We start from the raw sequence: 14,184 nt of genomic DNA on the forward strand, positions 1-14,184 counted from the left end.
GGCTACAATAAACCAGCCACCAGGGTCACAGCATGGCAGAGACTTACCCAGAGCCTCAGCTGTCAGGCAGGTGCGCATGGTGAGAAATTGCAGGACACAAAATTGACACAGAAAGGAAAATAAAAAAAGTCAAACTGGTATTCCAGCATTCCTAGAATTTAGACATTATCATCAGCGCCAAGACAAGAGTGAGCAGTTTGGACTAGACTATTTTGACTTCTTCCGTTGCTGATAAAGACAAACGCATTAGTTTTGCATCCTGGTGAGCTGCTGCAAATTAAACCCCTGGTTATTAACCATACAGTTTTACTTTAAGAGACTTAAACCAGTTTAGACTCCTCAGTGAGAACACGTTAACCCGTGCTTCAGAAAAAGTGCACAACACAGACAACCAGACCCTGGTCAAGTGGCACAAAGCTCATTCCCTTGAAGGGAAGAGGGAACTCAAACCTGCAGAACTCTAGGCGGGTGCTGTATGAGTAAACACAGCACTTTTTGATGTCCTCTGCTGCAATTACATTAATAGATTGTTAATTAAACGAAAAGCTAATTGCTGATGCAATGTGGAAGAACATCAAAAAGATTAACTATGATACGTGTGTTTTAATTAAAAAAATTTATGTAATAAAGTTTTGTAATAAAACTGGCTTGCTGTCAAAAAGAGGGGAACTACCAAGAGGCCTTCAAAACTCAAGGAATGAAAGTGAATCGAAGAAATGTCTTCAGTCACCAAGTTACCAACATGTCCTCACTGCATTTTTATTAAGGAGAGCTTGCATTATAAGCTTGCAGGGAAAAAAACCCCAAAACCCCAAAACACACCAAAAGAGCCCTGCAGGCATCATGGCCTCATCCACACAGGATTTTTTCCCTGCAACAGATAAGGATAATTTGCTCATTAGCTTTCCTCCTTCTGAGCTGTATCTTATTGACTCAACAAAGCTTTGGCTCTCACTTCAGTCACTGTGCCACACTTGATCAATTTAGAGGAATGAGGCTCCCTCCTGGGGGAGGAAGGCTCTGGCCAGGAATTCTCCCTCCCCAGCCTGCCACTATAGATGGGGAAAGTGCCACATACAGAAAGAGTGCAAAGTGCTTGAATGAGAAGGTCAGCACTTGCTTTAAGAACTGAGACATTCTTCAGTTATAATTACATTGAAGAACTTTATGCTTTTTAATTTAGAGTCAACAGGGTTTGCATGACCATCCTTGAGAGCAGTGTAACAATATTACAAAGACCAGAGGATAACACAAAAATAGCTAAAAAGGCTCTAAAACACAAAGAGGTCATATCTTTGCTAACCAGGAGGAGGAAGAAAATGCACTTTTGGCAGTATTACAGTAAATTAATAATCATGTTCTACAGTAAAATAAAAATCATGTTCTATTATCTCAATTTCATTAGAATCACAGAACACTTTCCAAAACTGCTGCATACTCAAAAGGAGAAACTGTCAGTTTGGTTACTCAACATTGATGGGACACAAGAAGAAATGTTGTACTGAATGTTAATGGAACTCTGCAGAAATTTCTACACGTCTGACAGATAAAACTCAGTTTTCATATTAACATGTGTTATATTATTGGGAGCGTTACATTCAACAACTTCTTACATATCCACTTGGATTTAAACATTTTCCTCAAAGCTCACCCAGTGTCACATGAAGAACCTGAAAATGAAATCTACCAGTCATGTTATTATATGCAGAAGGGAAACCTGTCTATTTATTCATTAATAGCCAAGCTGAAATACAGAAAATAGACCAAACGTGCACTCTGGATTTTACACATACATTTAGATATATTTTAATTTAGTCACTTGATCCTTTTTTCTTCAAGAATCATGCACTTTGTTAACCTTGCCAAATGGTTACATGCAGAGCCACAGCTGCTGACTCTCTCCTGATTCAAGATAGCAACAACAGCTTCTAGCAGCTATGGATCCATGTATGAGGCCCTGACTCAGCAGAAACCTAAACATGAAATTTATTTTAAGTATATGCATAATAATTCTGCTGAGTCAGGTTAGCTGGGCTGACTTCTGATGGCCAATGTTTGCCTGAAAACAAAGAGAAATTTAGAAGGTGTCTGCAATCCCATGCACTACACAACTTCATCTGTTCAGCAAGAGATAAGTTTCAGTGCTGGGGTGGGCAACAAGCCCTAGGGGCCTGTTCCACATGGGAACAAGGGTGTAAGGAGAATGATGAACCTTGAAGATCACCATGACACCTTCAGGGACTGCATGGATCTGGGAGGTGCACGAGGATCTTATTTAAGACTACACAGATTTAGCTTCAGGTGGATTTTTTTTTTTTTTTGATATTTAAAGACAACAAATACAGTGAAAATTTTCTCTGTGAGGTCTTTTGAAATATAAGACCTTCATTTCACAGTCATGTCACTTCACTAAAAATACCCTAGCAAACTTCCAAAAAGGACCCTGGACTTCCTTTTGTTTTGTTTGGAAAGCTTGGTGTTTTCCCCACCACTTCAAGCTTTGGAAACACCGTTATTGCAATTAACGTACTCCGCAAACGTAATTTCTAATACATGATCTTAAATTCCCAGCCTGAACTTTCAACTTGGCCACATGGTACAAGAACAAACAGACCACACACAAGCCACGGAAGAGGCAAACCCCCGTGTATTTGGCCCCTCAGAGCCAAGGTGGGGAGCCCAGCCTGCAGCACTCTTGCCAGGACAAGCCACACAGCCCACAACTCTCCTTCCTAAACGTCCTCAGGATGCAGACAAGGAGCAAGGAGCTGCTGTGCATGCTGCAGCATCAGCTGTGAGATACAGCCTCTGCAGCCCAACATGTCAGGGCCAGGGGACACCACTTCCATGACACGAATGAGGAAAGTGGAGGGTTGTATTTGTTTCCTTCTGCCCAAAACAGAAGAAAAGCACTTTCCTATAAGGTCAGATGGGAAATAGCAGAATAAGCCTAAAGGACCTTTTTAGTAGCGTGCACAGTATTGAAGCAAATCCAGAATTCAGCAAACATCCTGTTTGCCCACAGATAATCATAAAGTTATTTCAAAAGTATTTTTACAAGAGCTAGGAAGGGGATGAATTGGTTGTTTTAGAGTTCCCATAGGTGAGTCAGTAACTTTACAGAAAAATCAAAGGGACAGGTCCTGATTGAGGAAGAACAGAACAAAAAAAGTAAGTCTGAAAAACAGAGAAACAGGAGAGTTGAAGACACACATTCATGCACTCAGCCACATGCCTGCCAACACAGCTGTCCCATAGTTCAAACCTCATTTGTGTCCTAAAGCAGAATCACTTCTGCAGCTTTATCATGATTTTTTTATTCTGCAGTAGCAGCAAGAACAACCTACTTCACCCCACAGGACACTGAACAGATCTGTCAAGATGGGTACATACAAAAACATTTTCACAACAACATTTGACACTGCAGTCAGACCAAAGCTTTATTTCTTCAAGACAGGGATCAAAACAACAAAGAGGGGAAAAGGCATCTGCTCCTGTTTTTTTCTTCTACATTTAAGTGTTGTAGATAACTTGCAAGAAGGCAGGGAGACCCTCCTCCCACCTCCTGTCCACTCGTGCTGGGGCCAACAGCTTTGGGCATTCACACACACAGCCATATGAGCAAAGGCCTCCCTGCATCTCTCCTCCCCAGTGGACATGAGAACAACTCTCAGCTCCTCAAAAATACTGCAGCTCCTGCTTTTCCCTGTACTGGCTACCTGTGAGTCCTCAGCTCTTCCACCTGCCCCATACACTCAAACCCCTCCTGACTCCTATTGGTTTTGTGACCTGGACCAAACACCATGAGTCTGACAGCAATTCCAAGGGGGACAGCACAGAAATAAATCACCTTCACCACAACTCCAAAAGAATATCCTAACAGCAAAATTAAGCAAGGGAATTACATTAAAAAAAAAAAAAAGAAACAAAACGTCAATCACATTATGACTGCTGTAATGATGGCAAAATGAGGCCTGTTCCACTCCCTGCTCAAGGATGTTTAATCCTGAAGGAGGACAAAACACCAGTTTCCTGACTCTCATCATGAGACTTGGCTCATATTTGAGGAGGGGGTATGAAACTAGAAAATCCAAGGACCAAGTCTGCTTGCTTTAACCACTGCTGACAGATGCAGGTGGCATCTGCAGTATGAGAACAGTGGGTTCGTTTTTTTCCAGCAGCTTTTAAGTACTTCTCCTTCCTCTTCACACTTTACAGAAAATGATGTCTCCTCCTTCAATACTGCAGACTGATGTACTGAACACTCAGAAGCAGAATAAAGAGGAGAGGGAGCCAGACAGCTGTCAATCCATAGAAACATGCTAAAAAATGGCTCCTTCTTCACAGATCCCAGACATCTACCCAAACCATTCCATGCTTTTTTCGCAGTGCTCACCTCCCATGCACTGATGGGTTGTTTGTACCACACAAGGACAAGAAATAAGACTAGAAAAGGTGGGGAGACAGGAGGAGACATGGAAGGAATATCACAAACTCTCTAAACCTGTTGGTCCCAAGTCAGACATTTCATCACACAAAACGAGAAACATATTTATGCATTACCCAAAAATAAAATCTTATCTCAAAAAGTCATGTTCCCCTAATGATCACCATTCTGATTTTGAACACTAAACTGACAAACAGACACACAGAACCTACTGAGCTAAGCTCCCTCTTGCTGGCTTTCATCTCTTCTCATCTCTTATCTAAAGTCAGCTAAAATTCAAGAGCAGTTTTCCAGTCATGTGGCTTTCTACCAGTGTAATTATTGACTCACCTATTAGGAAGGAAAATTAGACAGCTCACCTGTTCTGGGTAACACTTATACAATTTCAAAATTTCAAGAAACTCCCCACCCCAGCGTTTATTTTGCTTGTCCCTGGGTTCACAGTTTTCAGGCAGAAGGGGAAGGACAAGTTGCAACCTGCAGACTGAGAGCTGCTCAAACACTTCTGATCCAGCTGGGAAGAGCCCAGCGCAGGAAAGGGAACCAGGAAGTCTTTTGTACAAGCTCCCTATCATTCCAGAGCCTGGTGGGGTTTGCACGTGGCCAAGTAAAACTCTTAGTGATGGCAAAGCTGCAGCTGGCAGTGCCGCATGTTTCCATCAAAACAGTGATGAAACCCCTGTGACAAGGTGGTGGTGGGAGAGCAACAGGAGCATAAGATACAGCTGCCAAAAGAAACAAACTGCCTTTCAGGAAAAGTCCCTTTCTCTTCTCACTCATCTTTAGTTTTCTATGATTGCCAAGTGCTCTCCCCCCAACAACAACCCATGCTATCTTCTCACACTCTGATCAATAAGGTAAGGTGTAGAAGATTACAGGCTGCTAAAAAAAAAGAAAAAAGAAGAAAAGTGGCAAAAAGGGAGAACAGTGAGAAATGTTAATAGTTAGGGAACATTTACATAATGGCTTTTTTAATATTATTCCAAAAGATTCTAGAAAATTTTACAAGTATCTGCACAAGTCATGTTAAGAGTGTCAGTGTTCCTAAAAAGAAAAAGTTAGCAGTAAGGGCTCTATTTTAAACATGATTGACTTTGCACAAACAGTTTTAAGGCTTTTGTGTAAGAACATTAGAGGCAGCTTCAGAACATGATTTAAATGACACATAGTAATTGTATCCTGGTACCCAAGTACGTACCAGGAATACATTAGAGTGGCAGAATTATTGCAGTAGAAAGTCCTATCACTGTTCAGTCTCTGTCAATGAGCACAGCTCAGAAGCTTGTTAACAGTAGAGTATGAAGCAAGTTACCTTTCTTTGCTTTCTTCTGTAGCTTCAGTGTATCAGATGATTTCTTTTTTATCTCCTGGCGGGCTTTTTTGTATTCTAAAAAAGACACAATCTCTATTATCAATATAATCCATTTCAGAATGAATGTTTTTCACAGAAAAGGCTACATTTAAAGACGTTAGAGTACAAACTTTCAGAGAACAGCTACTGTTAAACAAAGCAGCTTAGAACTCACATTTTGTAAAGCCTATACATTTGGCTTAATATAACATTTTAGGGTGTGAGCACATTCACATACTAAAATCTTTCCCAAATAAACAAAGCCTTTACAGAAATAACAACTGAGAACACAGTACAAAATCAGAGTGCTTTTCATTTCAAAGACTTATCCACTCTCAGGAATGGAAAACAGAGATGACAGGTTTCTCGAAACATCTGTGTTCAAAAAACAAGTATCCAGAAATGGCAAGGCTGAGAATATCCTGTGATCCCTCTCCAGCATGAGCGTCAGGCAGAGGAAGAGGGTGCTAAAACTCTGCCCAAGGAAGGGTCACATTGCCAGATCCTTCTGATGAAGTGGAGCACACTGCACTTGTCCTCATTTTCAGATGAGGTACAAATCCCAGGAGAATTAAAATCCCAGGACAAAATATTCAACTTCTAGTGCAGGAACACTAAAGGTACCAGATATGAAAACTCGTACTTAAAAAAAAAAAGATAAAAGGCATGTATGCATGTATATACATATACACGTACACTTTAACAAAGGAGATCAGTGTTACTACTCTTCTGTAGATGGAAAAACAGAAGCAGATTGATGGCAGGCACAGGAGCTGTACCGAGGCCAACTGCACTCCCAACACCCAAGTCTGCCCAGCAAGCTCTAAATCTCACTGCCACTTTGGCCTGGGTCACCCCTACCTGCATGACCCCATGTGATTCCCCTCCCCTGCTCACTACATGCTTAACACTCTCTGCAGCACAAGGCAGGAAGTTTTTCAAGAGCTGCTGATTCAACTGCTTCTATCTGACCCCACTAATAATGGGGGAAGAAGGAAATCCTCTTTTGGAGGTCAAGCCCACTCCTTCCCATCAGTTCTCACCCTCCCCAATATAAATTATGCTGCTGCTGCTTCTTTCAGATGTAACAAAGTCTGAAATTTTCAAGGGTCAGTCAGTGGCAAACTGCAATCTGCTTTCAGTACCTGTGCTAGAAGGCCACCATTCCCAGTACAAATTTTACAAAGCCAAAGGCATCTACTAACATGCACCTGCTGTGCAAGACTTGGCTGCCTGATGCTCATTCCCCCAGGAAAGCCTCTGGAGCCATCATCACCACTGCAGCCCTGGGCATCCCATGTCCAACATCAGAGCTCTCCCGTTCCCCAGGTGCACTTTCTGTATGGCATCAGGCATAAAATAACGATGCTCAATGTTTTACAGGGCTGTGCAGTCTCTGGAGGATGCTATGGCTGAGGCATAACATGATCTTACAAGCTGCTTTTAATGACACCCCAGGGCTCTGCAGGGATAGATGTGGCATCTCCAATCCTCAGCACATACAGGCAGAGTGGGCTAACAGAGTTAGACCCAGTCACTGCTTACCAGTCTAGAAAAACAACCCATCCCCAGGAGTCCTGCAAACTAAACCTTCAAAATGTATATGGGAAGGGTTAACACTTTGTTAAGCATTTTGGGAGAGGAGTGTTTTAGAAGAGAAAAACTGCTATACATATTTAAGCATGTCATTCAGTTCCCCAGTACAAACATAAAAAGAGGAAGAAAAACTGATATTACAATCTTACTCCTATTAAAGAATTCTTCCTCCGTAACTACCTTTTGCATGGTCTTTATCCAGCTGATTGGCCACTTTCTTCCACTCTTCCATCTGTTCTTGAAGTGGGTTTATCAGACAGTCAATTAAAGCACTAATTTTGTTGAAAAAACACAAAGAGCAATCAAATCCTGCAGATGCCCCTATTCTTACAGAGAGAGCCAAGGTCAATATTGGAGTATTTTTACTTTTTGCTGTGACAGCTACCAGTGTCATAATGTAAATATCAGAACATAAAAATGTTTACACTAGAGAAAGCAAAAGAAAGAAGTAGATTTAAAAAAAAAATCAAAAATCCACATCACAAGATAACCAGAATTACAGAAGGTCAGGACACTGAGGAACAGAGTGTAAAGCAAAGGAGTGACCCGAAACAATTCAGTGTAAACAGATCCTACTCAACCATCACACAATTTAAATGGATACTCTGGAGACCAGAAAGGTTCATGCAGCCATGGAGATTATAAACTTAAATAGCACATGTAGGTACACAAGAAGACAGAGCAGTTGTACAAGAGAACAAAATCCTGCCCACTGATGTGCCTCACCTCACATTGGTGGAGTCCATGATACAGAACCAGTAATGCTCCACTAATTAATGAGACTGGGATCAAACCATTTAAACAGCTAATTCTGTGGTAACTGGAGACTAAAACTGTCTCCTCACAACCAATTTCATAAATAATTTTACTTTAAAATAATCACAGAATTATAACAGAATGTTTTGGATTGGAAGGGACCTTAAAGGTCATCTGGTTCCAGCCACCCTGCCGTGGTCAAGAATATCTTCCACTAGACCAGGCTGCGTATAGCCCCATCCAACCTGGCTTTGAAAACTTCCGAGGATGGGGGAAAAAGGGAAAAAACAAAGCAGGACATCAGGCAAGTGGTGAAGCATAGTTTCTGTTCCCCAAAGGTCAAATATAACTTTCAGGTCTGATTAAAAAAGGCATACATGCAAACTACTACTTACTACATAAGTAGGTTGTTTTTGTACAGCTCAGGTTTCACATGAGTTAGTTCTCTCTCATTACCTCTACAGTCTAACTTCAATTTCAAAAACAGGATGAGAGAATTTGCATTTTGTATACTGCTCTGCTGAAGGTTTTTCTCTGAGCCGCAAGCTATTTGGGCTGTGCAGTAAGCTGAGGAAGCAGCACAATGCTGCTGCTGCTGCTGCTTGTTTAAAACTTAAGAGACAAAGCTTAAAGGCCTGAAACAAAGACAGGTCAGTTGGTCACATCAGCAGCCGCCTGCTCAGCACTGAGCAACAGGAACTGACAGTGAGAATCTGCAGCATTTAGAGGTGATTTGAGGTGAACTGGCCCAGCCCCATGAATGTGCAGTGAAACCCTGCATGGTCACAGCACTGAACATGCTGCAGGGAGAAAACAACTCCTGCTCTCAGTGACATGGGCAGAAGCCACCAGAGAAGACAATGCTGGAGAACAGCTTTAGATGCTCCCCAGAAGCACATGAAGGAGGAACCTCCAGTGCTGGCCCAGGTACGGAGCCACTCACCTTGAGAACTGCCGGAGTTTGGACTCTATACTTCTGTGCCTCATACACATTCTGGTGAGAGCAGACCCAATCTCTCTGGTACCACCTGAAAAACAAAAAGGCAGGTGAGACCCCTGATGAGATTCCTGCCTGTGGTGTAGAGGCATAACAACCAGGATGGAGGTGCCAAGTCTTCCACAGCAACTGTAAAACAAAGTAATAGTAACTGTAGAATCAACCAGACTATTAACAGGGCAGATCTAAGTGGTATCTGTCATCCCAGTAAGAGACTAATTCCTGCTCACCTGGAGACCAGAATCAAGCAACCAAACATGATTAAAAAGACAGTTCTTCCAGGCAGCTTTCTGTGCCATGAGGCCCAAGCCTGTGGCAGAAGACTGGAAAGAAAATGGGTTGAGATGTCAAAAGCCAAGCAGCACAGCTGTCAAGGGAGCGGGCATTATTTCCACACCTCGGGGATTCGATGCAACTTTCCCATCCCCAGATTCCTTAGGCCCAGTGCCTCAAACGCGTTTCGCTGCTCCAGGGCCGGGCCCGGCGTGCTCCCGGCATCGCCAGCAGGTGGCGCCGTTCGCCACCGGCGGCACAAACCCCGCGCTCCCCCCGGGCTTTCCCTTCCCACAACACACATCCCTCCTTCCCCGCTTCCATCAGCAATACCAGCTCCGATCAGCCTATTAAATTTCCATATAAGTTGGTTTCGGTTAGCGTTAGTTTTGGTACTAGCTTAGTTCCCATTGGCAAATTAAATCTACTATTTCAGGATAGAAACATCAACCTTCTTACGAACCGTTTCCAAACTGTAGGGCTCTCTGGAACAGTGAATGTATCAGCGCCTTATTTGATTATTAAAATAACCTTAGACTTGTATCATAGAGCAAAATCTTCCCTAGGCTTTAAAAATAGCATTGCTCAAGTAGAAAAAAAAAATCTTCCTAAGAAACTGTAATATTTTGATTTTTTAAACATGGAAACAAGTCACCATCTTCCTGCATTCCTGCAGAATTAAGTCCTGTGCCCACGAAATGGCTCTGGAACAAAGACACCAAATAACTGGAACAAATTGTGGCTATTTGGTATTGTTCAAAAAGATAAACAGAAAGTCCTTTGTCACTTGCCTGATTACTCATGTTTTTATAAGGAGCTTTTGAAATAATATTATTTAGTAACATCAAAGAGCTGTAGACTCATTGCACACAGGTGGGAAAAGCACACAGACTCCAGGCTGCGTCTGGACCCGTCTCTTCTGGCGATGCTGCACTTGCACAAGCTGAGACTGACTCCAGTAACTCAAAAAGCAGTACAGAAGATGGGGAGAGGTGTAACAGAGAGAAAGCAAGTGGAGAAAGGACAACATCCACAAGAAAGAGTGGATCTCTGTCCCAAAACATGGACATTTTTCTCTGGATCCACTGCCAAATAAAAGTAATTTTATTTCAGAGCCTAATGTGGCACAACTGCAATGGCAGAGAAGAACAAATGAACCAAAAATTTCCCTGGCTACCAGCAGAGCAATTCTGAATCAAGGCTAGGGAAAAGGTAGGTTTTTCAGGTTGAAAACTCACTGAAATGCTGGAATATTAAGGACCATCAATGGTTAAGTGACACTGCTTTCCTAAGTCTGTTATATGAAAAAAGGAAGGGTCGTATCAGAACAGTAAGAAGGAAATAAGGCACCATGTGTTTGGGGAGACTAGGAAATAAGGGTCAGTTACTATTAATATTAAATTCCAAGGTAACAGATTTTTACCTGAAACACAACCAACCAAAGTATAAACATATCCCCTCAACACATAGTACAGATGGATGGGCAAGGTCAGCAGAACAGCCAAATGAAGTTCAGAGAAAAAAAAACCAAAATGACAAGCCACAACAGAATAAATTAAGCCTGGAATAAAGACACTTTCTCATGGAAAAAAACCAAATGCAACTGGTTGGTGATGAGTGGGCTACTGGTTCTTCCCACCTTTTGAAACCTCATGTTATCCGTAGTTTACAAGAATATCAAAGGATGAGGTGTTTATTTTGTTCTGCGAATGAAGACTACTCTAATGAAGTGAAGGTAAAAGGAAAATAAATGGTTTTGAGAAATTTTTGATGTCCCTTCTGGAAACAAGGTATTGCAAAAGATGGGTTTAGGATTCTGCTCAGGAAGAAGAAGGAGGGGGGCTGCTGAAAACTTTGGGAGGGCTGAGCCAGCACCTCTGCTTGGTCAGCATGGACCCAGGGAGGGAGGCAGGGAGTGGGTTGAGGCTGGCAAGGCTCACCAGACTGAACAAAGGGCAGTGTCAGCGCATCTTCTCCCACACCTGAATCCCACTGCTTCTCCTCAATGTATGAAGGACTCCAACAGCACTGCAGTTAAAGAGAGCTTTACTTCCCTGTTGCCAACTATATTAACAGTCAAGAATACAAATGCTTCCTGAGAAAGCAAAAAAAAAAAAAATACAAGCCTCTCACCACCCCCTGATTTATTGAGCTGGAGGACCATGGCCATCACCAATGCATTCAGCTGTTCTTCCAGGAACACCCGCAGTGTAAAGGGTTTATCTCAGCTTTCGGCAGGTTATTGTAAAGGCTGGTTCCCACCAGCAGAACTGCACTGATGCTCCTGTTTCCAAAGGGCTGGGTTCAGCTGGCTACACAAACTGGCAGAAGGGAATCATTTTGTACCACTGCAGTGGTTTGAAAATATCCAAATGTAACAAGGGATGGTAATTCGGATTTCTTTTATCCAATCTCAGCTGCAGCGAACACGACCAACATATGTTTTATATAAATTACAGTTTGATGAGTGGTTTACTCACAGCCGGAGCGGGCGGCCAACACGTGCACTCTGCACACAGAGATGGACCTTACAAGCAGCATTAATGTGTGTGCAAGTCCTGGTGCTGGCTATGCACCTGAGTAATCAAAATCTAGTAAAAGTTTATTGCAGTGAATGCCACAGTCATACAAAACCCGCTTCAGCTTCCAAATTAATTTATGGTTTATCTTTTCAAAAACCTGCTCTGTAAGTGACCAATTGCCTATTGACTCAAGGACAGAGCCATGAGCCAGGTAGGCAGAAGATCAGTGGAGATAGTTTCTTTTTCAGTGCTATCAACCCACAGATGCGGTGGCAAAAAGAGCATCTGACAGAGAACATGCTGAATGCACTGTCCCTCTCCACACTTCACTTACAAGCAGGTCCCTGGAAAAAATCCCTGACATCCTACAGCAGCTGTAATTTCCCAAACAGAAATACTGAGGCCCAACTAGCAAACTTTTCACCAAACCGTAAGTATGTTGGGTGGGTGACCTGGGCTCCATTCACTGCCCTACAGCTATGCAAGTCAAACTGCTGGGCCTTGGGCTCTCAGTTTATAAAATGAGGCCGTGAATTATCTGCTTCTCTGACACACTATAATAATCATCCATTAGGGCAAACAATGCCTGGGAACAGTTTAAAGTAATACTTTGAAACTGGAGACGAGAGGTGTATTCATCAGAATTCCCACTCAGAGAAAGTGGCTTAACAAAATGCTCCTGTTGAATTTGATTAGAAAGTGGGTGATAACATCAGCCTTATTTCTCGTAAGTAAAAGTCAACTCTGCAAGGCACAATGTGCCTTTACTCTCACCTTCCCTGCTTTTCCCTTTCCTGCCTAAGCCTGTAAAAGACCACAAACTTTCTTCATGTGAGATAATTAAACAGAAGTCTGTGGACCATGACACTACAATGAGTCCACTATAAAGGCATAAATGATTTCTTTCGATGCTGCTTGTCATTCAGCATCATAGAGAGACAACAGGGAGAGACTGTAGGAAAGAGACTCAATTGTTTTATGGGAGTCATTATGTTTGTATTTAGTGATGATCATATATCAAGGAAATGATTATTTGATGAAATGTGCAGCTGTACAACTGCATGGCCCTATATACTCAACTCACTACAATCAACCTCTTATCTTCCTTTTCTCAGTTCACTGTTGAGCAACCCCAGCAGGCTCAGAAGATGCTGCCTTTCAGGAAGTGCCTTTAAGGCTCCAACTTATTAACAAGCTCATATTTTATCTTCAAGGACATAGTTCAAATGTGCAAGCCACTTTCCTCTTTCTCAAAAGGGGGAGAATGATGAAAAATGAGTGTAATATTTTTGTAATTTCAAAGTTATCAGAAGAGGCTTCAAGCAGGAGCAGAATGGAGGCTGGATTATTAAATGCAGTTCTGAACATGGAGGCTATGACAAATGACTAACAGTAGGACATTTTAAGTTAATGGCCATTACTCAACCCTTATCCAAATTCATGCTGCTAGAAGAGCAAGCAGTTTCCATCACTGATTACCTGGGGCACGGACCTTGATCTTGCCAAACTTTTTATGTGGATGTCTCCATGAAACTCAAGGATGATGGGATCAGTTCCAGGGTGTTACAGCAGACAGAGAAAAAAGGACAGATTTGCTTAGAAGTGACTAGCACAGGTATTACTACTGGGACAGAAACCTAAAAGTGGAGCTATGGCAGCTCTCTATGTTCAGGGTGTCAACAGTCTCCAGGTAAAGCTTGTAAATTGGAAAAACACATCAAAACCTGCAGACAACAGACAAATGTTTTTCAGCATCCACCAGGCAGGAAAAGAGAACAGGACACCCTTACTCCTACAGCTGCTGTGAGCCTTTCTGAGCAGCACTTGGTAAAGTCTCTGAAAGCTGCTGCTCAAAACCAGAGAAAAAAATTCCTGAGGGTTTTTTTTTTTTAATTTAATTTAGACATCTTTCAGTGAAGACTGGATCAACAAATGCAGATTCAAGGCCAAACTCACCTATGAATTTTGGATTAACCAAATTTAATAAAACAGCTCTGGCAGGCCATTGTCATATACCTCACCTCTGCAGTTGTCATCATTGCAAAGGAACAGATTGCTTGTAATGTTTGATCAGGTGCCCTTTTGGGCAAATTACTTAGAAAACACATTCACAGAGGCCTGCTATGAAGTTTTCTGTCACATTTGCCAGAGCCCTCCACAGTCCAGCTGAGAGGAAAATGCAGTGGGTGGTTTATTTTCTCATTCGCAGAAGAAACTAGCATTTGTTTCTGGATGGAACTAG

General features: G+C 42.2%; 1 protein-coding gene across 4 annotated transcripts in view; it reads right to left on the reverse strand.

Moving 5' to 3' along the window:
• The window catches only part of MTSS1 (MTSS I-BAR domain containing 1), a 125,553-nt gene that overhangs the window by 24,586 nt on the left and 86,783 nt on the right, over window positions 1–14,184 (reverse strand). For all 4 annotated transcript variants that reach the window (XM_082298009.1, XM_082298007.1, XM_082298010.1 and 1 more), the window contains exons 4-6: window positions 9,094–9,178; window positions 7,575–7,666; window positions 5,760–5,834 (exon numbers count right to left, since the gene is read on the reverse strand). In XM_082298009.1, coding sequence (XP_082154135.1) covers window positions 5,760–5,834; window positions 7,575–7,666; window positions 9,094–9,178 — 252 coding nt within the window. The remainder of the gene's footprint in view (window positions 1–5,759; window positions 5,835–7,574; window positions 7,667–9,093; window positions 9,179–14,184) is intronic.

The sequence above is a fragment of the Coloeus monedula genome, assembly GCF_965178545.1.
Source record: "Coloeus monedula genome assembly, chromosome: 1".
Lineage (NCBI taxonomy): Eukaryota > Metazoa > Chordata > Aves > Passeriformes > Corvidae > Coloeus > Coloeus monedula.